This window comes from Macaca thibetana, chromosome 8 (genome assembly GCF_024542745.1).
Source record: "Macaca thibetana thibetana isolate TM-01 chromosome 8, ASM2454274v1, whole genome shotgun sequence".
Taxonomy (NCBI): domain Eukaryota; kingdom Metazoa; phylum Chordata; class Mammalia; order Primates; family Cercopithecidae; genus Macaca; species Macaca thibetana.
In genome coordinates this window covers 28,390,071-28,417,970 of record NC_065585.1, presented here as the reverse complement: position 1 = coordinate 28,417,970, position 27,900 = coordinate 28,390,071, and the positions used below count along the sequence as shown (strand labels likewise).

The 27,900-nt window shown below is 37.4% G+C and overlaps 1 protein-coding gene across 2 annotated transcripts in view; it reads right to left on the bottom strand.

Moving 5' to 3' along the window:
- Nucleotides 1–27,900, bottom strand: part of EIF3H (eukaryotic translation initiation factor 3 subunit H) — a 122,692-nt gene that overhangs the window by 73,911 nt on the left and 20,881 nt on the right. For both annotated transcript variants that reach the window (XM_050801499.1, XM_050801500.1), the window contains one exon: nt 4,815–4,971. In XM_050801499.1, coding sequence (XP_050657456.1) covers nt 4,815–4,971 — 157 coding nt within the window. The remainder of the gene's footprint in view (nt 1–4,814; nt 4,972–27,900) is intronic.

Here is a 27,900-nt window from a genome sequence, read left to right as displayed (position 1 = left end):
ACTTTGGAACCAGATAGTAGGCAAAGGCTGAAACAGTTGAAAGGGCTCAGAAGACAGAAAAACTGTAGGAAAGTGTGGAACTTCCCAGAGACTTGTTGAATGGTTTTGACCAAAATGCTAATAATGACATGGATAACGAAATCTAAGCTGAGGTGATCTCAGATGGAGATGAGGAACTTGCTGGGAACTGCAATAAAAATGATTCTTGCTATGTTTTAGCAAAGAGACTGCTAAATGATTTGTGGAACTCTGAACTTGAGAGAGATGATTTAGGGTATCTGGTGGAAAAAATTTCTAAGCAGCACAGCATTGAAGAGGTGACTTGGGTACTGTTAAAATCATTCAGTTTTAAAAGGGAAACACAGAATAAAGTTCAGAAAATTTGCAGCCTAACAATGCGATAGAAAAGAAAAGCCCACTTTCAGAGGAGAAATTCAAGCAGAAATTTGCGTAATGAGAAGCCAAATGCGAATCTCCAAGACAGTGGGGAAAATGTCTCCAGGGCATGTCGGAGACCTTCACAGCTGCAGCTCCCATAACAGGCCTAGAGGCCTAGAAGGAAAAAAAGGTTTTGTGGGCCCTCCTGCTGTGTGTAGCCTAGGGACTCGGTGGCCTGCACCTAGCCACTCTAGCCATGGCTAAAAGGAGCCAAGATACAGCTCGGGCTGTGGCTTCAGAGGGTGCAAGCCCCAAGTCTTGGCAGCTTCCATGTGGTGTTGAGCCTGCAGGTACCCATAAGTCAAGAATTGAGGTTTGGGAACCTCTGCCTAAATTTCAGAGGATGTATGGAAATGCCTGGATGTCCAGGCAGAAGTTTGCTGCAGGTGCAGGGCTCTCATGTAGAACCTCTGCTAGGGCAGCACAAAAGGGAAATGTGGGGTTGAAGCCCCCACACAGAGTCCCCACTGCGGTACTGCCTAGTGGAACTGTGAGAAGAAGGCCACTGTCCTCCAGACCCCAGAATGGTAGATCCACCAACAGCTTGCACCATGCACCTGGAAAAGCCGCAGACACTCAACACCAGCCCATGAAAGCAGCCGGGAGGAAGGCTGTACCCTGCAAAGACACAGGGGCAGAGCTGCCCACTTCTCGCATTAGCTTGACCTGAATGTGAGACATGGAGTCAAAGGAGATCACTTCTGGAGCTTTAAGATTTGACTGCCCCACTGGATTTCAAGATTTGCCTGGGGCATTCTGCCCTTTCATTTTGGCTCATTTCTCCCATTTGAAATGGGTGTATTTATCCAATGCCTGTACCCCCGTCATATCTAGGAAGAACTAACTTGCTTTTGATTTTACAGGATCACGGGTAGAAGGAACTTGCCTTGTTTCAGATGAGACTCTGGACTGTGGACTTTTGAGTTAATGCTGAACTGAGTTAAGACTCTGGGGGACAGTTGGGAAGGCATGACTGGTTTTGAAATGTGGGGACATGAGATTTGGGAAGAGCAGGGGTGGCATGATACAGTTTGGCTGTGTCGCCACCCAAATCTCATCTTGAATTGTGGCTCCCATAATTCCCACATGTTGTGGGAGGGGGCGTAGTGGGAGATAACTGAATCATAGGGGCGGTTGCCCCCATACTGTTCTCATGGTAATGAGTAAGTCTTGCAAAATCTGATGATTTCATAAGGGGAAACCCTCTTCGCTTGGTTCTCATTTTATTTCTTACCTGCTGCCATGTAAGACGTGCCTTTCACGTTCCATCGTGATTGTGAGGCCCTCCCAGCCATGTGGAACTGTGAGTCCATTAAACCTCTTTTTCTTTGTAACTTACCCAGTGTGGGGTATGTCTTTATCAGCAGCATGAAAATGGACTAACACAAATAACATACACTTGTGTCCTTGCTACCCAACTTAAGTAATTTTACCAATAAAGCTGAAGTCCTCTGTGTCCCCTCTATACCTCCCCTTCCAGAGGTAACTATTATCCTGAATTTGGTGTTTATTATTCTCATGCATGTTTATACTCTTACTACATGTGTATCTTTTATCAGTATGTAGTATTATATTTTTTAAAATTTCACACAAATAGCAGCATGTAGTACATATTCTGGAACTTGCTTTTTCTCTAACCCAAGAAGCAGAGAAAACTGGCAGGAAAACCGAAGAATTGAGGTTTTGTTTTTCTTATCAGTTAAAAGGCCCTAAATGATCATTTTTTTAAAAAAATCTATTCTCACAAAGTCTTCCTACGTAAATCCACACAGTTATTCTTCTGTTCTCTGTTTTCCAATTTGTAAAATTAGGATAATAATCTGTGCTTCTTACTCCATGTGAAACTTTTGAAATAAACATTCTTTTAAGACTTTGAAAATAAAGAGCTTATAGAAATTTTAAAAATCAAGTGCATGTTCGTGAAATAACATACTGGTCAATTCAAGTATTTCAGGCTCATAAAAGAAGTTGGTTTCCAATGATCTAGCATTAGTAATATATTTTGTTTCATTTGCCTACCATAATTGCAATGAATATTATTTCTTCATATTCTAAACCAAGAATATTATTTAAAAAATTAATTACCTGAAAAAACCATGTGACAGTGTTAACTGTTCTGGAATAGATTTTATTCTCAACTGTGTCACCAACCCAATAACCAAACAAAAAACTTAAACCTCTCAAACTCCTCAGTTGTAAACCAAAGAAACTGCATTAACAATCTCTTCTTTTCCAGCGCTAGTGATTATTTAAATATAATTAAGTACCCCCAGATATGTACATGTATAGAGAAAGAGATATTCTAATACTGCCAGAATGAACTGCAGAGAAATCTCAACCTTAATTCTGTGGGAGGTAATTCAGATGAAATAGGGAGAGCACAGCCAGTTTTTTTTAAAGAAAAAAAAAAAAAAAGATGCACACTGCATAAAGGCTTAAAAAATCCAAGTATGCTAGTATTCAGGTGCCTAGAACAAAAGTAGCCCTGGTTAGTTTCCAGAGGAATTCGTTAATGAAAAACTGTTTTGCAGACAAATTGCAAGGTATTTCACTTTAGCAAGCATATACTTTGTGTCTATCATATGCTCAAGGTATTATGAAGGTATGAAGTCAAATGAAGTAAGTAACATTCTATCAAAGTTAAAGTGATCAGTTAAAAGTCATATCGAAAATGACAAAAAGGAAATTAAGAAAAATCCAATTTACAATAGCATCATGAAGAATAAAATACTTAGGAATAAACTTAACCAAAGAGGTAAAACACTTTGGTTAACTACAAAACGCTGCTAAAAGATGATGCAAATAAATTGAGTACATCAAATGTAAAAACTACTGCCCAGCAAACAATCAATATAGTAAAAAGGCAATCTACAAAACGGGAGAAAATACATATTGCAAACCACATATCTGATAAGAGGTTAATATCCAGAATATAAAGAACTCCTTCAACTCAACAGGAAAAAAAAAAGCTTCCAATTTTAAAATAGGCAAAGGACTTGAATAGACATTTTTTCAAAGATAAACAAATCACCAACAAGCATATGAAAAGATCCTCAACATCAGTAATCATCAGAAGTGCAAATCAAAACCACAATGAGATGATCACCTCACATCTGTTAAAATGGCCATTATCAAACACACAGAAAACAACAAGTGTTGACAAGGATATTAAGAAATTGGAACCCTTGTGCAAGGTTGGAAATGTAAAATGGTGCAGCTGCTACTAAAAAACATACAGAAGTTCCTCAAAAAATTAAAAATAGAATTACTATGTAATACCACTTCTGGGTACATATCCAAAAGAAAATGGGAACAGGATCTTGAAGAGATATTTGCACAACCATGTTCACTGCAGCATTATTCACAATAGCCAATAGGTGGGAGTAACCTAAACTTCCATCGACAGAAGGCTGGATAAGGAAAAGTGGTATATATAGATGATGAATTATTATTCAGCGTTAAGAAAAAAGAAGAAAATCCTGTCATTGCTACAACATGCATGAACTTTTAGGACATTATGCTAAATAAGCCACTCACAAAACAATAAATGCCACATGATTCCACTAACATGAAGTACCTATAGTCAGACTCTTGGAAACACAAAGTAGAATAGGGGATGAAGGGATGAAAGAGGTGGAAAAAGGATTGTTCAATGGATACACAGTTTGAGTTTTGCAAGATGAAATAGTTCTAGAAACCTACTGCACGATATGCATATACTTAACACTACTGTAATGTATACTTAAAATTTTTATGTGCTTTTTACCACAATAAAAAGTTACACAGAAAATGAAACCTGAGAGTTCAAATAAATGAGAAGTTATTTTCAACATGATTTTTTTAAAAATCTTTTAGATGCTGACTTTAGCCTTTGATGTGAGCTTTTAACTACTCTCAGCCTTTGCTAATGAAACAATTACACCCATAGTACAAAAACAGAATATTTCTGAAATGCTTGAGGAGTATCTTCTTTCTGAAGCAGAAAATGACTCCATCTCTTTCTAAACACTGACTTAATCAAAAGAAGATAGAAGGGAATGGATACCAGACACGTAAGGATGATCTTTGTCCCTCAAATCTTTATTTAGTAAGCTGATTTCAGGTTGACAAAGTCAACATCAGCAGAGTTCCTATCCAATCTATTACAAATCGGAATCACAAATTCCAAATAAGTAAAGGCCAAACTAATGATGTCTATGGTATAAACCCTCATTTCCCAGAATTTATATAATTTTCCCAAAGTATCAGATATCAAGTGAAGTAGGCTGGCCTGACAGACTCCCAGCTCACATAACTTTATCAAAAGTTATGGTGAGACCTGTGTTAATATCCATTTGTATGCACTGCAAAGACACACTTGTGATGAACACCCTTACCTTCATCAAAGTCAGCATCATCCTCTGTGTGCTGAGGGAAAGGAAAGCAGTTGGTAATTTCAAGCCGATCTTCTACAACCAGGCCCAAAAGCACTCCTTGAACAACTTCAGTTCCTTGTCCTTCTTCTTGATAATGTTTGATTATCTTTAATACCACCTAAAACACACACACACACACAGAAAGGAGCTTAACAACCATCCTAGTTTATTATTTCCTTTATTTCTAAGAAAAAAACAAAATAAACTGCACTAGGTTTGCAAAACCACAAAATTAAATAAGAGGAATAAATAAATGTCTTACAAATCCTTTCCTTTACCCTTACATAAATAATAAAGCTCACATAATCTAAATGTAGATCTGAAACTCCAGGAATTGGACTACATGTCAAAAACGTCCATGTACAGCATTTGTGCTCTTAAATCAAAGCTCCCCCATGGTCTGGCATCTAGGAGTTCCTTCAGCCAAATCAAACAATAAATACTCCCCTCAACCTGCGGCTATTATTGAGAAAGTGATCATGTTAATAGACACGTAAATGACAAAAATCAATAAGATACAGAGATAAAGGTCTCAATTATTGGGACACCTGAAAGCAGAGCCTTCTGATAAATTCTCATTTTGTCTTTCTCAACAGATCATCTCCATAGTCAGAGGATGCAACAACGGGAATCTGGTTGGTACAGTCTCCAGCATGTATCCAACAAGAATCTGGTTGGTACAGTCTCCAGCATGATCTAGTTTTCCTCAACCAGAAGGATTCACTAAACAACCTCTCATGGAATAACCGGATCTTATACTACTCTCTCCTTTAATATTCCCATAAAGATAAGAGGTAACACCGTGCATAGGCGGACAAGCAATTAAAGTCTGCAATAATAATAATACTAATAATTCCTACAACATGGGGTTAATATATGTAAAGTGCTTTTTATAGTGCCTGACACATATTAATAATAACATTAATATTTCATATAAGCCCATGGCCTGAAGACCCAAAAGGCAACACATTCAAAATTGTAATGTAAAGTTCTCAGAGGGAAAAGAAGTCTAACAAGAAAATGACAATTTATTTGTATGTTATTAGTGCTCCATTAAAACAAATGTATTACTGTTAGAAATTAAGTAATGGGTGGGCCAGGCACACACAGGGCGGGCAGCTACTTCTGTGCGCAGCCTGAGTCCACAGGTCAGCTCAGCCACAGGGGTGGTGAAGAAACAGCCTAAGAGGGAATCAATGCGGTTGTCAGCTAAACTTGCTCCCGCAAAAGTGGAAACAAAGCTAAAAAAGGCAGCAGGAAAGGATAAATCTTCAGACAAAAAAGTGCAAACAAAGGGAAAAGGGGAGCAAAGGGAAAACAGGCCAAAGTGGCCAACCAGGAAACTAAAGAAATTTACCTGCACAAAACGAAGAAACCAAAACTGAGAAAAGTCCAGCCTCTGATGACACCAGAGATAAAGAAGCCAAGTTTAACTAATATCATAATACATTGCATCTTATCAGTAGTCCCTATTTCCCTTCTTGTACAACCCAGAGGAATACTGTTATCAACTATTTTGTAAACACAAGTTTGTGTGAGATATTGAATTATGGGAGAGTTTGACTGTCTTGTCAGCTTAACATTCCATAGTTGGGGGTTAGTTTTTATATCCTGTAATACAAAGCATATTAAATGGCAATATGGAGTTACGGTCCTGCATTTAATGTCCTGAACAGTTTAAATTACTTTCACTCCCACATTATTTTTAGTAGAACTATTTCCTAAAGAAACACACTCTTTGATCATGACTCTCCCTGTCATAATTGTATGCACTGTAACATCTTTGGTAGTGGGAGTCCTGCTTTTCTAATTAACTTTGTTAATGTGCTGTGGAAGATGGAAAATTTGAGTATGTAGTCCATATTATTATATTGTGAATTGGTGAGATCTATGTAACAGCTTACTAACATGTGAAGATACTGGCACTTGATAGCCTCTTATGGAAAATTTGCTTCCCAATTTTAAGCTGGAAAGTTACTGAAATAACTTTAAAAATTATAACACATGGCTTTTTAGATTTTCAGTATATATGTTAAGAATTGCGAACAAATTGAAATGTCTGTGTACTGATCCTCAACACAACCAATAAACCAATTATGAAAGAAAAAAAGAAACTAATTAATGACCAGTTAATAACAGCACATTACATTTACTAAACATTATATAATAGGCAATCACCTAATTATTTTGCATGTATTACCCTATCATGTAATTTTTATAACAACCTTAGGGGAAAGGTACAGTTATACTCATTTTATAGATAAGAAAACTGAGGCAGAGAGAAATTAAGTAAATGGCTAACGGTCACACATCTAGGAAGTAGTGGAGCCAAGATTTAAACCTAGTTGAAGTTCAAAGCTTGTGCGTATACTTTAATAACAAGGAGATGATTTTCATATTACTAACTAAATTGATAATTAAAATAACCGGTTAGTAATAGACAACACACATGCAGTAAAAACTGTGTTATGAATAGATCCAAAAAGACTACACCAGTAAGATACGGAACTCCAAAGGAGAGCAAGCAGTCAGCAGAGAAAAGAGCTCAAAATGGATTAACACCAACTAAGACTGGCAGACCTTCAATACTATGAAATGAAAGAAGTACACAACCTACACATTCCTGTATGAAAGACCTCTCCACTTCTTGAAAGGCACAAAAATGGACTTGATGAGTCATACAAGTATGGGTATGAGTTCCAGCTCCAGCATTTACTAGCTGTGACCTTGAGAAAGCTATTTAATCTTCTCAAGCCTTAGATTCTAATTTGCAAAATAGCACTATTCATATCATTACCGACACTACTAAAAATGACACAGTATAGAGTTCTTTGCAGAGTCTGCCACATACTTACTAAGTGCTCAATAAATGACCAATATTGTTGATTTTTGTCAATAACTAATGCTTATTCAACATACCTCTCTGCCAAGAAAAATCATTTTTACACTTAAAAAACAGAGCAAACACAGATGATTAAGAAGGGATAAACTAAACTGATAGTTATTACAAACACATCTACCAATTCATCTAGGTTACCTAGATTCCTTTATACTAACCCCTACTAATGAGATTGCTGAACCACTACTGAAATCAAAGTAAACAAGAGATACTAGAAGATATATATGAGCTTAACACAGTTCTTCAGACAAATTCTAGAAGTGATTCCTAAACAGCTGATTCCTACATATGCAAAAGAGAATACTGGTGACTAGTACCAGCACAGTTTCATAAAGAAGCCAGGTGAAAATAACCTCATTTCCAGTAACGAAGAAAATAGCAACAAAAAAATTAATATATTTTAAAACAAGTTTTTACAGTTCAAACTATATTGAAAACTGTCTTAACTCTAACAAAAGTGAATTCTAAAGGGATCAGTAAGGATAACGTAACCAAACAGCACACCAGGCTTGACGTGCTTGCCAAAGAGCCAATGCAATTTTATGTATTATCAATAGAATACAGTGCTCCAAGTAAAAGAAATAATTATCTCACTCTTTCAACATCACTGAACTGTTATCCTCAGTTCTTCACAATGACCCAAGAGAAAATTTACCAGTAACAGTACCCAACTAAGAAATGAGAAAAACACAAAAAACAATCAGTATGAGTAAGAATCCATAGAAAAGGGTAATTACAAGAGAGAAAGCTTAAAATCCTATGATGAGAACCAGTAAAATTAATGCAAATCTCTCTCTACGCAAGGGACACTCAAAAAAAGCACTTTCCAAACACTGAAGAGCTCTCTGGTTGCTAGAGGATTAGTCTTACTTTGAAGGTAAAACCTAAGGACCACAGGTGATAGTTTCTGGAAAGAAGATTTCAACTCTAAGGCTGTCCAAAAAAGAAAGCATTCAGGAAAGACTCGATCACTAAAATAATTTCCAACTTTAATATTTATGATCTTGTCATTTTAATATAATCTGATAAAGTACTCAGGAAAAAAAACCATTATTATCAAAACTAAGCTAGCTCATTCTTCATTGTGACATATTATGATCGTCCTACTTCCTACATACACACTAAAACCTCAATTCTTTAGTTCAAGAAGTAATGTCGTGGAGATGCCTTAGAGGAGGATTCATTTGGAGCAGGGGTTCCCAACCCCCAGGCCACAGACGGGTACTGCTCCGTGTCCTGATAGCAACCTGGCTGCACAGCGGGAGGTAAACTGCCTAAGCTCATCTCCTGTCAGGTGACCAGTGGCACTGATTCTCATAGAAGCACAAACCTTTATTGTGAACTGCACATGCGAGGGATCTAGGCTGCACGCTCCTTTGGACAATCTAATGCCTGATGATCTGAGGTGGAACAGTGTCGTCCAGAAACCATCCTCTCATCTCCCCACAACTATCCCTGCGTGGAAAAATTGTCTTTCACGAAACTAGTCCCTGGTGCCAGAAAGGTTGTGGACATTGATTTAGATGTTAAAAGGAAAGGAAATTCCTGATTCAATAGAACTAAATGACATACATACTTCTGCTACTCTACATAGATAACCAAGAATTTCCCATGTATATGTATTTCAAAGTTTCACAGATTTGAAGTATCTTTAATAAGAGACAGAATCAATGCGCTCATTGTCTCCCCTTGTAAAGGTTCCCATAAAAATGAAAGGATGATTTACTCACCACGTCTTCAACACCTAACACAGATACTGGCACATAAAAGATACTCAAAACATATTTTGCTGAAGGAATGAACGGTAAACACTTATCAATCACTCATGATATGTCAAGCTAAGACCACTAAGTGTCTTACACGCAATGACTCACTGAATCCTTACAACCACCCTATGAAGTCAGTTATATTATTTTCCCATTTTACATAAGGAAACAGAGATAAGCTGACAGGGAATCCAGCCAGGGAAGTGAGATCTGACTTCTGAGTCCAAAGCACTTCTAATTACTTCACAATAAATGAGTGACACCAAGCTGAGCGCACCAAACATGGTGATAACAGCAAAGGCTGAAAAAGACACATGGAAAGCTTAACCATTCTTCAAAACAAAAACACTCTCCTGTTATATTTTGTTTACATGTATCACAAATGACCCCGCATTTGTGATACATATACACTCACGAGCCCTATTTACTCATTCTCAGCTAAGCAAAATCACCTAAAGAGCTTTTTTTAGATAAATGAAGAGGGGTCCTCATTCTGGATACACATTAGAGCCATCTGGGGAGCTTTAACGTATACTAATGCCTGAGCACACTCCTGAAATTCAGCTAACTGATATGGGGTGGGTTCCTATACTGGGTTTGGTGGGCAGTGTCTGTTTTCAGTTTCTCCAACTTACTCTAACATCCTATTTAATTCTAACTTTTAATGAAGTTGTACGGCCTAGCTTTCCTTTGTTTTTGTTTTGTTGTAACTCCTCAGGTGACTACAATACACTGCTGGTCAAACCCCAATTTCCTTTCCTCTGTTTTAAGACTTTGTGGGGCGCTGAAAAGTGAAGGCACTGAGAAATACAGACCCAAAAGTGAATATGTTGTTTATAAATAAGCATAAATATTACCCTAATAAGAGGAATTCAAGCCATACTTGGAAGAATCTCTACAACATATAAACAAGAGGGAAGGTAATACCAGCAACCCATCTTGAAATATTCATGTTTTCTGCAGCACAGTAAGACACCTTAGGATCTGACCCCATATCTAAGACTGTTATGAACCGTTGCTGACTAGATTTGTTTATCCTATAAATTAGTGGGTAAATGAGGATTCTACTATGAATTATGCCTCAAGGGACAGAAGCAAACTTGCCAGTAGAAACCTAACTCATCAAATTCTTCTACACCTTCTGAAACTTTGTCACGTTCTGGGTCTAAATGCTTAACGTACTCTATGCGCCCTAAACAGTAAGTATTGTTCTTTGATTAGGTCAGTTGCCTCTCAAACTGTTTCCCAGATTTCTGAAGTTTACACAGTCTCAAGTTGGGCAGATCTTCAAGGAATCCCAACCCGTAAGACAGTAAACAGATGTCCTGTCTGCTGAAATTACCCTGAAGGGAACAGTTTTCTACTATTGTTCATTATTCAGTGAAACTATTTGAAAAAGCAAAGCAGACTATTACGCAATCTCTAATGAACACAAAGCTATTTTTTAAAGTGTCTGGCTTTAAAAAAAAAAAAAAAGAAAAAGAAAAGAAAACCTATTAGATTTTAGTTTTTAAATCTAAAAATCTAAACATATTAGATTAGATTTTTAGATTTTTGCCTGAAAATCTAAAAGTAAGAAAGGATTTAATTTCTCTGACAAGTATTCTCTGTATTATAGGATAAAACATAAATGCCAATCTAAAATAGCCAAATAAATAACACTATTAATTCAATAAATCTAAAATTTAGAAGAGTTAAGAATGGCAGGTAAAATCTTCCATCCTTCCTAAAGGAAAAGATTTAACAGAATCTCTAAGACCTCCCTATCAAAATCATATCAAAGACTCAGTTCCATGGCAGGGAACAGTTCAAATTTGACCAAAATAAATATTATAGTTTTTTGATGAACTAGAATAATTTCCCATCAAACATAATGTCTGCATAGACCAGTAACTACAGAAAGATTTGAAATCTTTCTGCATAGAATCACTAGGCTTCTGTTATTTTGACTTCTTTCATTCCTTCATCCATCCATCCATCCATCCATTCATTCATTCATTCATTCACTTAGATATTTACTGAGTGACTTTTCAGATCAGTCACCTCTGCCAGGCCCTGGAAATATGAAACTAAATCAAACACATAGGTCTTACTTTCATGGGGCTCATATTTTTTAGAACAGCAAGTCTCAAACACACTGTTTCTCTTTACTCTCACACAACTGCTGACACCAGATGTGTGGGTTCCTTCTATACCATGTAATTCTTCAATTCGCCAAACACCAGCTGGGTATCTTACAATTTAATTCAATTTTTGACACTATCTTCCTGAAGTTAGTGTCAGATTCCAAAAGTTAAGGGCACAGTCCTACAAGACTGCCCTCACTTCAGATGCCAATTCCAAATCCAGGCCTCCAGTACGTCTGACCAAACAGCGATAAATCGGGAGTTCCCACAAAACCCTCCTCAGATTCAATAATTTGCTAGAATGACTCACAGAATTCAGAGAAACACTTTACTTGCATTTATCAGTTTATTATAAAGGACATGACAAAGGATACAAATGAAAAGCCAGATGAAGAGATGCACAGGACAAAGTATTTGAGGTTAGGGGGCAGAGCTTCTCTGGGCCTTCATCCTTCCAGCTCCTCCAAGTGTTTGGAAACCCAAAAGCTCATCAAATCTTGTACAAGAGTTTTTACAGAGCTTAATGGACGGAGCTTAATCTCCAGGCCAGCTACCCTCCTTTCCAGAGGTCAGTGGGGCTGAAGGTTCCAACCCGCTAATCACTTGCTCTTTTGGGTGACTAGCCCCATCCTGAGGGGCTTGACCCAAACCATCTCATCAGCATTAACTCAGGTGTGACCAAAGGGGAAGCATTACGAATAAAAGACAATCCTATCACTCAGGAAATCCTAAAGGTTTGGGGAACAGTGTGACAGGAACAAAAACAAAGACTAAAGATATTTCATGTTATTTCAAGGCCCTTTAAAATTTAAAAAAAAAAAAAAAAACTCTTAAAACATTTTAAAAATCCCTAAAATTTTCATGGACCCCTCAAAAATCTTATACATTGATATCTGCATATCAGAAATTCAGACCAAGAAATCTCTGAAATATTTATTTCTCTTAAAAATAACTTCTATTGGAAGTTTTGAAAAAAAATAAAAATAAATGCATTACATGCTAATATAAACTATGTTTTAATGAAAAAATATTTTATAAAACAAGGTAATTTTATCAGGATATAAGAACAACAACGTTTCACATTTTTGTAAAAAAATTTACATTTTCAAAAAAAAATTTAACCCAGGAGAGGAGAGACGTAGTTTTACATTTTTGTAAATCTTTTTAATATCTGGTTTAATAGAAAACAGATGGATAATCATATCTGTTCTTGCAGTCAATCCTTTATGATATCACACACATCATGTAGCATCTGGAAACCTCCATCAAACAGTTGTGAAAGAATGAGAGTAAAAATGACAAATTATGTGTTATTATGAAAATAAGTTTTGACCTTGGAGACTCTCTAAAAGGGTGTCCAAGATCCTCACACTTTAGGAACCACTATTCTAGAATGACAATTAGGAAAATTAATGTGATTACAGATTGTGGAAATTGCTAAGAAGAAAAGGAGAAATGTAACGAGGATGGGCAGGGAGGCAGCCTTAACTGAGGGGAATCCAGGAAGGGCTTCTGAGAGGATACCTGACCAGAGAACTGAAGAACAAGCCATCAGCCCTAGGAAAACTTGGGAGAAGAGAATACTTGATGACTATGGATTTTTAATCTTTTAAATAAAAATGCTAATATTTACATTTCATAAAGCACACAAGTTGTATTTTAGGGGAAGAAAAAGGTCTCTAGACGGATAGCACTAGAGTGGGAGTGATACACATTCACATTTTTACTAAAGGAACTGTTAGATAAATAATAGCCCCACTTACTGATATAAAGTTGTGTTTTCGAGACAGGATCTCGCTCTGTCACCCAGGCTGGAGGGCAGTGGCACAATCCCGACTCACTGCAACTTCTGCCTCCCAGGTTCAAGCGATTCTCCTGCCTCAGCCTCCCTAGTAGCTGGAATTACAGGTGCCTGCCACCACACCCAGCTAAGTTTGTTTCGTATTTTTAGGGGAGACGGGGTTTCACCATATTGGCCAGGCTGGTCTCATACTCCTGGCCTCAAGTGATCTACCCGCCTGGGGCCTCCAAAAATGCTGGGATTACAGGCGTGAGCCACCATGCCAAGCAGGAATAGTTGTATCTTAAAATAACATTAAGTAATTCAAAACTACCAATTTCATTTATGTTTTGTTAATGAATTATAAAATACAATATACTAGTAAAACCCTTTCAGGAAAAGTTACCATAGCTTTCAATTAGCAATATGCATATTCCTGATGCCAGGGTCAGGGTCAATCTTTACCTAGTAGGCATGTCTATGGAAGCTAACACCAGAATTCCTCTAATAAAGGCTGCAACTCCAATAAAGTTCAGAGGTAAAAAGAAAACGATTTAAGAAACATATGGGACTTTCAGGACCTGCAAGTTGATGCTGTCACACCCCAAAATACATCAGACTAGATACAATCAGCAAAATCCAGGGGCCGAGTAATAATCCAATCTCTGTTCTTGGGCCAGGATACGGAGTTTTGAACTTGTGTGAGCCATGAAAGTAGAAAGTGAGACCTTTCTAAAAAGCTTCAACTCTATGAAAATTGCTAGTGTGGAAGCAGAAAACAGTAACTACAATATCTTATTAGCTAAACATAAACGCACCAAATGACTATACCTAGTCCCAGGAATCTACCCAAGAGAAATAAAAACATCCAAAGACATAAAAACATACAAATGTTCATGGTAGACATTCATAAGAGCTAAAAACTGGAAGCAACCCAAACCACCAAATGCAGATGAATAAATAAACTGCAGCACAGGTTGAATATCCCTCACCCAAAATGCTTGGGACCACACGTGTTCCAGATTTTGGAATATTTGCATTTTCAATCCTATCTTTACACCACAGGGCAGAGAATAAGCAAAAACACCACCACCACCACCACACAGTGAGTAATGCAGACAGGTCATCTTGGCCCCATGTGGATCATCATGGGGAATCTGCTGTTGATGTATCAAGCCCCCACTTTATCATGCTCTGCAGGTATGCTTGCAGGGGGCAATTTGGGCATACAGAAAAAAAAAACTTCGTAACATAGCTGAAGGAGACTGGGAGGGTCTCTTTCCCCTTGGAGACCCCGAATAAACTGTGTGGTGTGCACCTGTGTTTTGACAACGATCCATCACATGAAGTGAGGTATAGAATTTTCCAATGTGGCATCATGTCAGCGCTGAAAAAGTTTCACGGTTTGGAACTTTTCAAATTCTGGATTTTCCAGTTAGGGATGTTCAACCCGTATATCTGTTCTATGGAATTATACTCAACAATAAAAAGGAATAAAATATCAATAGACAAAACAGGAAGGAATCTCAAAAACATACCAAGTGAAAGAAGTTAAACAAAATGTTACGTACTACGCATATAATTTCATTTATATGAAATTCTAGAAAAGGCAAAACAATAGTAACAGGAAGCTGATAGATAAGTGGTTGCCTAGGGCCAAGGTGAGAAGGCAAATACCGACTGCAGAAGGATACCAGGAAACTCTCCAAGTGGGAAACTATTCTATTAATACATCTTGATTGTGGTAGCAGTTAAGCAATTGTTTACAATTACTAAAGTTCATCCAACTGTGCATTTAAAATGAGTGGAACTGCCAGGCGCAGGGGCTCATGCCTGTAATCCCAGCACTTTGGGAGGCTGAGGCCAGAGGATCACGGGGACAGGAGATTGAGACCATCCTGACTAACACAGTGAAACCCCATCTCTACAAAAAAATACAAAAAAATTATCTGTGCGTGGTGGCACGTGCCTATAGTTTCAGCTACTTGGGAGGCTGAGGCAGACGAATCGCTTGAACCGGGAAGGTGGAGGTTGCACCTTTGCACTCCAGCCTGGGCGACAGAGCGAGACTCCGTCTCACCAAAAAAAAAAAAAAAAAAAGTGGAATTTGTTGTGTATAAATAATACCGTAACTGAGCAAAATCATACACACTTTAAAAGTCTGATGAAGAAACAATTCATACATGCGCTGACTCCCAATTTTACTCTCAATTTCAGAATTCAAAGATCCCCTGAGATGCTATAATACCCAAAGAGCTAAGCTAAAAACTACAACTACAACCCCACCTATTATGTATAATATAAAATAAATTTCTATTGACTGTTTTTAATAAACCTAGGTCACCAAAAATAAATTGTATTATTGTAGAAGACAAAGTATGCTACTTAGAATTTTCCTGTTTACAGTATTTCGGAATTTAATGAGATTATTTAGACCATAGATAATTTGTTCCTAGAAAAGCCTGCTTATGTAAAACAAATTCAGAGAAACTGGAAAACGTTAAAATACTTACCATCCCCCTGCCCAAAAAGACATGATTTTTTTTTAAATTCACACTACCCAATATTCTATATCAAAAAGCGTACTTCTCAAAGTATGCAAGCCCTAAAAGCAAACATTCAAACCTGAAGGGCAGATATGTGCTTGAAAAGATCTATGAACCTCTTAAAATCATCAGCAATATTTTCTATATGGGTACTTGAAGGCATTTCCCTGGGGGGGGAAAAAAAAAGACTTTGTCATTCTTCAAATTCCCAAAAAAGCCCATAACCCAAAAAGAAAGTTTTAAAAATTAATAGGGCCGAGTGCAGTGGCTGGTGCCTGTAATCCCAGCACTCTGGGAGGCTGACAGGGGCCGATTACCTGAGGTCAGGAGTTCCAGACCAGTCTGACCAACATGGTGAAACCCATCTCTACTAAAAATACAAAATATTGGCCAGGCATGATGGCTGGCACCTGTAACCCCAGCTGCGCAGGAAGCTGAATGCAGGAGAATCACTTGAACCTGGGAGGCGGAGGCTGCAGAGAGCCGAGATCCCGCCACTGTACTCTAGCCTGGGCAACAGAGCAAGACTCTGTCTCAACCAAAAAAAAAAAAAAATTAACGGTAATAAAAACTTATTACCTACATGTAGTTACGTGTTTGAATGAAGAAGAATGATGCAGGATGTGGGTGGCTCATGCCTGTAATCCTAGCACTTTGGAAGGTCCAATTGGGCAGACTGCCTGAGCTCAGAAATTCAAGACCAGCCTGGGCAACATGGTAAAACCCCATCTCTACTAACACACACAAAATTAGCCAGGCCTGGTGGTGTGCACCAGTAGTCTCAGCTACTCTGTAGGCTGAGGCAGGAGAATCACTTGAACCCAGGAAGAGGAGGTTGCAGTGAGCCGAGATCACGCCATTACACTCCAGCCTGGGCGACTCCAGAGTGAGGCTCCATCTCAAAAAAAAAAAAAAAGAAGAATGGGTATGGACGGACATACTTGTTACTTTATATATCTGTATTTTAGTTATAATAGAATAGAGCATGTGTTTGTTTTTAATTCAAAAAGCATCAAATAAAAAAACTAAGGAAAAAAATTTTTAAAATACAGCAATAACTGTGATTTGCTATGTGGAGTTTCACAAAATAGAACAAACTAATGTTTCATTTTTTTCTGACAGTGCTACTGAGGTTGACAATGATGGACACATAATATATCTTGATTTTAGCAGGTCCCTTTACATCTGTAAAATATGAGCTGAATGAAGCAGTTATGACTTGAAAGGATAAGAAAAAGAAGCCCACACACTACAAGCCAAAGCACCTGCTGATTTTAAATTCTCATGTCTTATTAACCTGACTCCTCTTCAACTCTGTGAATATCACTGCACACACATATACAAATTGCCAGAAAATATGCACACATACACACACCATCAACTTAAAGAGGTAACTAACATCTGGCCTGGTTTTCAACAAGCAGAGAAGCCTGTTTAAGAGAAGCCTAACCTATGCTTCAACAATTGAACAATTTGTCCAAATTTATTACAATAAACCTTCACCAGGAAAAGCAGGCTTCCCATCATCTTTGTAACAGACACGATAAGGATCTGCTGAAAAGCCCTACTAAAATAATTAGGGACAGAAGTAACTTTAAACTGTTAGAACCATACCACCTATCATTTTTAAGCCTGCTTTATAAAGCTGAGCTACGGAATGCTGAGGTTACAACCTGTTGATCTTTTTAAACAGTTCACAGTATTCGGAAACACTGAATTATTAAAATGTTTTACCACTAAAACTAATTTAAAAATTAAGTAAATCTAATGGTATTCAGTGGTCACAATACTATTTTAAACACAGTTCAATTAAATTCTTAAATTATTACTCTTGCTGGGAATAGGCCCCAAAATCTAGCCATAAACTGGCCCCAAAACTGGCCATAAACAAAACTTCTGCAGCACTGTGACATGCTTCTGATGGCCTTGACGCCACACTGGAAGGTAGTCAGTTTACAGTTTACTGGAATGACAGCAAAGAATACCTGGACCACCCAGGGTGGAAAACCCCTTAAGGCATTCTTAGACCACAAACAACAGCATGAGCGATCTGTGCCTTAAGGACATGCTCCTGCTGCAGATAACTAGCCAGAGCCATCCCTTTATTTCTGCCCATCCCTTTATTTCCCTTAAGGAACACTTTTAGTTAATCTATAACCCATAGAAACAATGTTTATCACTGGCTTGCTGTCAATAAATATGTGGGTAAATCTCTGTTCTGGGTTCTCAGCTCTGAAGGCTGTGAGACCCCTGATTTCCCACTCCACACTCCATGTTTCTGCATGTGTGTCTAATTCCTCTAGCACCACTGGGTTAGGGTCTCCCTGACAGAGCTGGTCTCAGCAACTCTGGTTACAGAAAGATGCTATTAGCCAAAACAGACACGAAAATAGTTTACAACAATGCTTCTCAAGTTATCAGTGGTGAAGAACCCATTTTCCCCCAATCTAGCACAGACCAATACTTTAGTAAATTACAATAAAAATTACTTACTACAAAGATGAAAATTAAAAAAAAAAAAAAACACACACACACACAAGTCCAGGGATATCACTTGGATATCACAGCAGTGTCAAACTACTATAATAAAAGTTTCTAAACACTCAGTCTTAACCCTGTGTTTATTCTGTGCGGGCCAGTGTTCTCAAACCATTCCTCGTACTTTGAACAGCACTGGTTTACAGAATCCGTAACATTAAGCAGGTAAACAGTTCTTTCCCAACTCCCAAAATTGAGCATTTAGACTACAGAATCAAACACATTTATGTCACGAAGTCTCTCAAAATACATGAACACAATAGACGTGAGCTCCAAACTGTGTAATATCAAGCACTTATGTAACTGTAAGCCCAGTAGCATAAGACTGTGGCAATAGTTGAGAAGACAGTAAGAAATAGTTTTCTCTGCCACTCCTTGCTGCTTCTACAGGAGATGACAGGCATACTCCTCCACTGAGGTCAAATCACAACTCCCTTAGCTCCAATTCTATTCTGAACATTGTATTTTTAAGAATGGTAAAAAAATAAATAAATAAATAAAATAAAATAAAATAAAAACTTGTTTCAGCAGCAGGGCCCACTTTGAATCACAACGTCTATAAGACAGTGATTTATTTATTCAGTGAGTAAGCCCAGCTGAAACCCCAACATTCAAACCTCTCACTGTTGTCTTCCATTTGTTGTCTAGTACACAGAATTCTAGAAATCTTTATTTCTTTGTAAAAATGTAATGTTTGAGTAAAAGAAAAAAAACTTTAGTAAAAGCTTAAACATGAATTCTTATGAATGTATACACCAGTGTGACTGACTCCCCAACCCTGTAGTCTACACAAACAGAAAAATCCTATAGCATAGTAGTTGAGGGGCTGGGAACCAGAATCCAAAATACAGTTTGAGTGCCAGCTCTGCGGCCTTAGGTAAGTTACCTATCTACCCTAGCCACACCTTCCTCCTACAGAGATAAAGACAGTACCAATCTCAAGCACTGCTGCAAAAATTAAAAAATAATACACTCAAACTACCCAGCACACAATTACTAGTAAGTCTTCAGTAAATGTTAGCTACTATTATAACAACTATTAAAACAAACATTTCACCTCTTCTCTTTTTTCTCTCTTTTTATTTTTTAGAATCATCGAGTCTGATTTCTTTAATTTTTTTCTATCTTTTTTTTAGAATTGTCATATTTCACCTACTCTCATTCATTCATCTATCCATCTGTCCATCCAAGGAATATTCAGTGACTAAAATATGCCTAGTTACCCTTATGGTACAGACACTTCTCTCCCCAGAATGTTTACAGTTCATTCCGCAGAGAGGTTTTTTTCAGCCTAATAAGAGGTGAATTATAACTTATTAACCCAACTGATGCCAAACTTCCATTTTTTTTAAGACGCATCAATCACCTGGACATGCTATCCTTATAACAACCCATACCACAAAGTTTTACAAGAAGATGCTTTAAATCTGCATTAAAAAGTCAAGAGTTCAATTAAATTTACTCAAAATATTCTGTATACATGTGTGTTTATCTGTATGTAATTTTCCCTTAAAACATCATTAAAGACAAAGTACAGTCCATAAGTTTCTTAAAAGTCTGAAATAAAAAAGACAAAGCTCAAACTGTACCAGTCACTGCCTAGTTGAAGAAGAGGTCAGGCAGGATGCACAATTCCTACTTGGCTTTATTACAGTTTTGTAGCTTCTGGGAGGTAAGTCCCACAGCCTGAATTTCTCACATCAATCACCGTAAAAGAACAGCTATTGCTGTAGAAGATTTTTATTCTCAAAGAAACTGTAATGCTGTAAAATCTCCCTTCAGCATATTCTGCAAAGTCAGTATCTAGACTTTCATTTAATTCTGGCTTTTTTCACTGACTGATCGTGAACTTGGCAGTTTTCTTATTTCGTTAAGCCTAGATCATTTTTTCTAACACTGAACAAAGATGGTAGTTATTGCCAAAATGTAAATTCAAAAAGCAGAAAGCTGCATTAGTCTTAAATTTAACACATTTTATGGCTCAAGTGGGATAGGGTTCCATTTCATAACTGGCTGAGTCAAACAATAAATGGGATTTAAATCACTGCTGTTAAGTTTTGATGTGAAAGAAATTTAAGTTACTTCAATAGGGGAAAAAAAAAAGATTTTTTGCTTCTGACACATATGGTATTAGTTACAATGCTCCAATACACTTAATCAATATCAACCTCTATAATATTTCAGTTTGAAAGGGCATAATTCATTATTATTCTCTTGGATCTAATGCTCACTGATGGTCCACATTTTTAAAGTTAAATCAACTAATAATTGTTGGGAAAAAGAGAAGGTAGAGAATTTAGCCTCAAGAAATTCAAAAGAATGGTAATAATCTTATAAAAATTAGTCACATATAAGTATAATGATGCAATCAAATGTACAAATATATAATCATAATTAAGAATTAACTGATAAGATGTTTAATTTATAAGTTTCTGCTTTACCAATTCAATATACATAACCAACCAGAAAATTTTCTCACATGTACCTGGTTGGTAATTTTTCTAAAATAAAAATGAGTGATTAAGAAGCTTAGCTGAAACAAAATTCATTTCCTTTCTCATAAAACAAAAAAACTGTTCAGAATTGTTATGAACTATCTACCTTCTAACACATTCTAAGTTTGTTACAATCAAGTTTATTACATTCAGGAGCACTGGCCACTGCTTAAATAGAAGGCAGGGCTTTAGGTGATTTGGGGGCACTCTCATTATAATTTGTTCCTGCCTCCTGATGCAGAAGGAAACACGTGAAAAGTAACTATGATTGCCTCTGGGAAGAGGGTGGTTGGAAGACAGGGATGACAGTGAGAGTTTCTTTTCACTATATACTTTTACTTTGTCTTTGATTTGTGTGCCATAGGCATATATTACCAGTTTAATGGTTGTGTTTAAACAGGCTTAATAAATTAAAAGGGTTTCCATTTTCCTGTATAAAAAGCGCACCACAGTAAGTCCACAAGGTGGTTATTCATCTTCTTTCTGGTCAAGAGGGCCTTCAGAATGAAAACGAAGCTGATGCATTTCTGTGTAAAATGTAAAATGGGAGTTTTCTTCTCTCCAAAAGGAAAATACTTCTATTTTGTTTTAAAGGCTACCGGTAAACCACACTTGAAAACACCATCTACAAGCCTTCGTTTGGAGGATGAAAACAAAAGGTGGCAGGCAAGGCCAGGTGGTGGTGGCTCACACCTGTAATACTAGCGCTTCAGGAGGCCAAGGCAGGAGGATCACCTTAAGGCCAGGAGTTCAAAACCAGCCTGATCAATATAGAGATGCCCCATCTCTACAAAAGAATAATAAAAAAACTAGCCAGGCAAGTTGCCCACACCTGTAGTCCCAGTTACTAGAAGGCTGAGGAGGAGGATCACTCAAGCCCAGGAGTGTAAAGCTGCTGTGAGCCACGACCGCACCACTACACTCCAGTCTGGGCAACACAGCGAGATCCTGCCTCAAAAAACAATAACAGGCCAGGCACAGTGGCTCATGCCTATAATCCCAGCACTTTGGGAGGCTGAGGCAGGAGAATCATTCGAGGCCAGGAGTTCAAGACTAGCCTGGCCAACATGGCGAAATCCTACCTCTACTAAAAATAGAAAACAAAAACAAAAATTAGCTAGGTGTGGTAACATGCACCTATGGTCCCAGCTACTAAGGAGGCTGAGGTGGGAGGATTGCTTGAGTCCAGGAGGTAGAGGCTGCAGTGAGCCGAGATCACACCACTGCACTCCAGCCTGGGCGACAGAGCAATACCATCTCAAAAATACATACATACATATATACACACACGCACACACACACGCACATATACACATACACACATATATAAATAAGTTGGGAATTAAAGTTTGATTTTATTTTGTGTGTAATAGTGATTTTCCAAAGGGTTGAGTTTTAGGACTACAGCTGTCCATTGAGAAGATAACTTAGCAGCACTGTACAAGTACAAAATAAAAGCTGTTAAGACCAGTTATACAGGCTTTGGTGATAGTTGAGAAAGGCAGCAAGAACTGAACAGTACAGACAATGTAGTTATAAACTCAAAGAACTAAGTAAGTGATCTTAGGAAAACCTCAAGAAACAGTCAAAGACGATACCAGAAGCCTGCATGACTTGGGTAGACAGTGGTATCACTAATGGACAGGAAATAAAATTAGATGGTGACGGGGAGAGGTGGAAATATAAAAACTATTTTTTTAAAAATTCATAGTAAGCCTCAAGATACAACAAACATCTGTGGCACTTAAGTGCTAGTTTAGGTACTATTAAGAAAATCTTAAAATTTTATGCCAAAATGCAGCTGATGTTTAAAGGGTCAAAGACTCAAAGGATTAAAAATACATATTTTTTGACTAAGTTAATACTGAGTTATCACTACTTTTCCTGAACCCAATTTTTTTTCTTCTATGCCTTAGCATGGTACCAACATTATCAAGAATATGGCATACTAGTCCAGCAAATTTAAGTATCCACTTCAGCCCTTTCAGTTTTGATGAAACAAGTACAGTTTGTCATCAAACAGCCAAGTAAATTACACTACACTTTGCTATTAAACCTAATCTTTACTGGATATAACCATTTTAAAGAATGATCTACCTACCAGTAGTAGTTTACAAAAAAGGAAGCTATATTCTCTTTAAGATATTATCTAAAACCCTGCCAAATAAAATAACATCCAAGTACCATAAATTAAATATTTTACCAAAAAAATTATAAACTAATTTTGAAAAGAAAGCAAATGCAACCAAGTTTTCTGTAAGTGCTAAAATTACGAGCTTTTATCTAAGAAATGACCTATGGTAGACTTGAAGTAAAAATAAGAAAATCTTTACACAAAAATAAGAACTTGCAAAGATTCTTTTCAAAGCTTCATGCTTTGTAGAGGCTTTTGTCTCCAAGGTGTGGGTTAGGACTGAGCTGCAAGTCCAGAGCATTGCTGCCAAGACTTAAAATACCTGGAGTTGCTCAGCCAAACCAATGAAGTCTGAGATACTGAACAAAAGATCCGAATTTATCATATACAGAAACCAAGTGAAGCAAAAAGTGACAAGAGGCAAAAGATAAAAAATGCTTATAGTACACCCACACCTTTTAATGTTAAATAGATATTTGGGGTGTTAACCATATAAATCCAGGCCAGATTTGCTGTAACAACTAAAGTTAAAATTTTTTAATCGTATTCCATTTACTTGGGAAACCATCCAGTTTGGAATTCAACAGTAACTATTACCAACTATTAAAATCAATACCTACTACTAAAAATCATATCAACAATGTAAGAAATTACCCATTCAGGTTCTGTTTATTATAGTAGAAAGGTCATTCACTATCTTCATATCAAACATATCTAGGTTTCATATCAAACCTAGAGATCATAACTGATTTAAGTTATCTCCCCCATGAGAAGTACTGTGTATGCTGCCTTAAATTATACCCAAGAAGACAGCTACAAGAAACAAATGACAGATTGTCATCACTAGCATATATGTCACAAACAAAGTAAGCACTGTCAAAAAGCTAACTGCAATGAATTTCAATAAAGTGTCTGACCCTAAGGAAAAGGACCAATGGCCCAGGATGTTTGCAGGTTTATCCAAATCTTGGGAGGAACATAAAAATGGAAAAGTCTGGCCCAGTGTGGTGGCTCTTCCCTATAATCTCAGTACTTTGGGAGGCCGGGGTGGGTGGATCGCTTGAGGCCAGAAGTTCTAGACCAGTCTGGCCAACATGGCAACACGCCATCTCTACTAAAAACACAAAACTTAGCTGGGTGTGGTGGCACATAGCTACTTGGGAGGCTGAAGCATGAGAATCACTTGAACCTGGGAGGTGGAAATCGCAGTGAGCCAAGATCGGGCCACTGCACTCCAGCCCGGTCGACAGAGCGAGACTCTGTCTCAAAGGAAAAAAAAGGAAAAGTCAGATGGACTAAGAATTACCACCTACCTAATGTAGGTAAATTACCTTACTTAGGAACACCTACCAGTACTCTTCCCAATGCTCCTTAATATACTGATTTTCTTTACTATTGATCCCCAGTATCTTAATATGTGAACTCAGCAGTTTAAGGTTGCATTTTTCCAAACTTGAGAATATTTACTAAATTGACTTCTTAAAGCTACAAATCTTTTACAATATGACTGACTATTAAACATAAAGATTCTAATATCTGTTTTCTCATGCATTTTAAAGTTAGAAGTCTGTAAGACACCTGAGTTTTGAAAAATGTATTTCCCAATGCTCAAACAAGAAGCACTAGATTAACTATTCTGTACACACCTTAACTTCTATTTCCTCCAACTAGATATTAATGAAATCACATAAACTATTTGTACCGACGTCTCCTCATTGATAAAATAGGGATGTATCAATGAGTTGTTGTATTGCTTCAATGCCCTAATAAATACACAATACTTAAAACAGTACCTGTCACATAACACGTAACAACTACTGGGATCTTAAAGTGTATGAAGCTGCTATAAAATGTAAAAGAAAATGAGTCAAGGATGGCTGGATGTGATCTGAATTCAAGTTCTAGGATATATTCACTCTATGTCTTTGAAAAGCCATTCAGCTTCCTGGAGTGGGAGAATCACATGTATAATCCAGATAATACTAGTCTGCCCAGTTCCTGAAGCTACCAAGATATAACAATGTATGCTAAATGATTTTTCTATTATAAAAAGTCACTATTTGTAAGCAATAATATCTTACTTGCCTAAGCAAAAAATATAACTAAGCGATCAAAATGTCAGACTGCATAATGAATTTAATCCTCACTCACAAATACTCAGGTTAGAGATAATCCCGCATAACTGGTTTTTCACTCACAGCAAATAAAAACCTGAAAAGCAAGGGGATAAGAAACAGATAAATTTAACAACCAAAAGAGGCACCAACTAGAAATATAAACTACTCAAGGCACCTAAAATTAAATGACGGGGGACATTTATTATAGATGTAACAGGCTACCTGAAGGGATTTCTTGACAGATCTACTGTCTCGTCTGGTTCAATAACATGTTCTTTCTTTTTTTTTTTTTTTTTTTTTTTTTTTGAGACAGTCTCCATCTGTCGTCCAGGCTGGAGCGCAGTGGTGTGAGCTTGGCTTACTGCAACCTCTGCCTCCCGGGTTCAAGCAATTCTCCTACCTCAGCCTCCTGAGTAGCTGGGATTACAGGCATCCGCCATCACACCCGGCTAATTTATTTTGTATTTTTAGTAGAGACAGGGTTTCACCATGTTGGCCAGGTTGGTCTCAAACTCCTGACCTCAGGTGATCCGCCCACCTCAGCCTCCCAAAGTGCTGGGATTACAGGCAGGAGCCCGGCCCAATAACATGTTCTTAATGATAATACTATGCAATCAAAACATGGTTAGGTTGTGTTCAATATTCTCTGACTAAAGCAGCAAAACATTATGTATTACAATTCAGAAAGACATATAATTAAAATAGCTAAAATATGCAAGTTTTAGTGCTTGAAAGGATTTCAAATTATCTGACTGAAAAAATTATCTGACTGAAAAAATTATCTCACATGTGAAACAACTTACGTATGTACCACTCAAGTCAGAAAACTGAGAGGCCAAGAGTCATATAATTGTTTTGCTGTTAAAACATTAAAAGGCCAAACTATATTTTACTTCAGAACAGGATCTCAGACAAAAGCTTCCATTTCAATGGAATTTAACAAACTGTTGTCTAGTCTCTTTAACTTCCTAAGAGTATCACAAAAAATCTACAGTGACACGTGATAGCCTGGCATTACAAATCCACATTACTGTATTCAGGTCACAAAGCACTCCCACCAGCCCACTGCGGTGGCTCACGACTGTAATCCCAACACTTTGGGAGGCCAAGGTAGGTGGGTCACCTGAGGCCAGGAGTTCGAGACCAGCCAGACCAACATGGCGAAATCCCGTCTCTACTACAAATACAAAAAGTTAGCCAGGCGTGGTGGCACATGCCTGTAATCCCAGCTACTTGGGAGGCTGAGGCACGAGAATCGCTTGAACCTGGGAGGCGGAGGTTGCAGTCCCCAAGATCGTACCATTGCACTCCAGCCTGGGCAACAAGAGCAAAACTCTGTCTCAAAAAAAAAAAAAAAAAAAAAAAAAACAAAGTGCTTCTACCAAAATTTTTCCATTAGATTTGAATAACCATCAGGTAGGTAAGGTAGCAATAACATTTATCCCCAAAGTTGTTGTGAGGATCACAACATCTAAAATTTAACACAAAATTTAACCAAACAACACAAAGTTTAACCAAACATCCCTGTACAGGGTCTTATAATAGGTGCTCAATTAATGTTAGTGATTTTTCAAACAGATAAGAAATCAACAAAAAGATGGAGACAAACGAACAAGCCCAGAAAGCTAACTAGTTTATCCTCAACTGTGTGCTCTTTTCTCGCCAACACTCTATTAATTTCTAAAAAGCATTTACTAATCCAGTTTCTTAATGATTGATTTTCAAGAAAATTTCCACACAACAGCAGTATATTCATTCATTCACAACATCTGAGTGCCTTCTATACACAACGTACTATTCTAGATACTTGGAAATACTGCAGCGAACAAATCTGACGTGGGTGCCACTCTCAGGAAGCTGATATTCTAGTGAAGAAATAAGCAACAAGTAAAAAGAGTTTTAGACAGAAACAAGGACGAAACTGGATACCACAATTTGCAGATGCTCAAGTCCTTTATATAAAATGGTATGGTATTAGTAATTACATGTAACCTAGGCATATCTTCCTATATATCATCCCTAGACTGTGTATAATATTTAATACAATATAAATGTTATGTAAATAATTATACTGTATTGGTTATTTGTATTTTTAATTGTTTTTTCCTAGTATTTTCGATTCATGGTTGGTTGAATCCATGGATGTGAGATTGCTGGATTCAGAACCCACAGATATGGAGAGTTGACTGTATATGTAACTCACACTTTTCCATTTATTAATAACATACTCTACCTTACTTACAAAACCAGGGGAATAAGGCATCTAATAAGATAACTTACATAAAGGGGAAAACAAAATTTAAAAGGTAAGAAATTTCAACAGCAATGAGTTTCAAGCACTGACTTGTGGAGGAGACAAATGTTTTACATTTTAGCCTTCGAAACGGTTATTATCTCAATGAGAAGGGGGAAATATACTAACAGTATGGATCACATACCAAGGTGAATGATAGGAGCTGTCATAAAAAAGTTCAGAGAAAGGAAGACAGCAATGTTTCTTCTCAAACATTAATATGCTATAAATCACCTGACTGTGTAGGTCAGGAGAGGGGCCTGAGACTCTGTGATACTGTATGTCTGCATTTCTAACAAACTCAAGTGTAGCTAGCATTGCTCATCTTACTGATCATGGATCATACTTTGAAT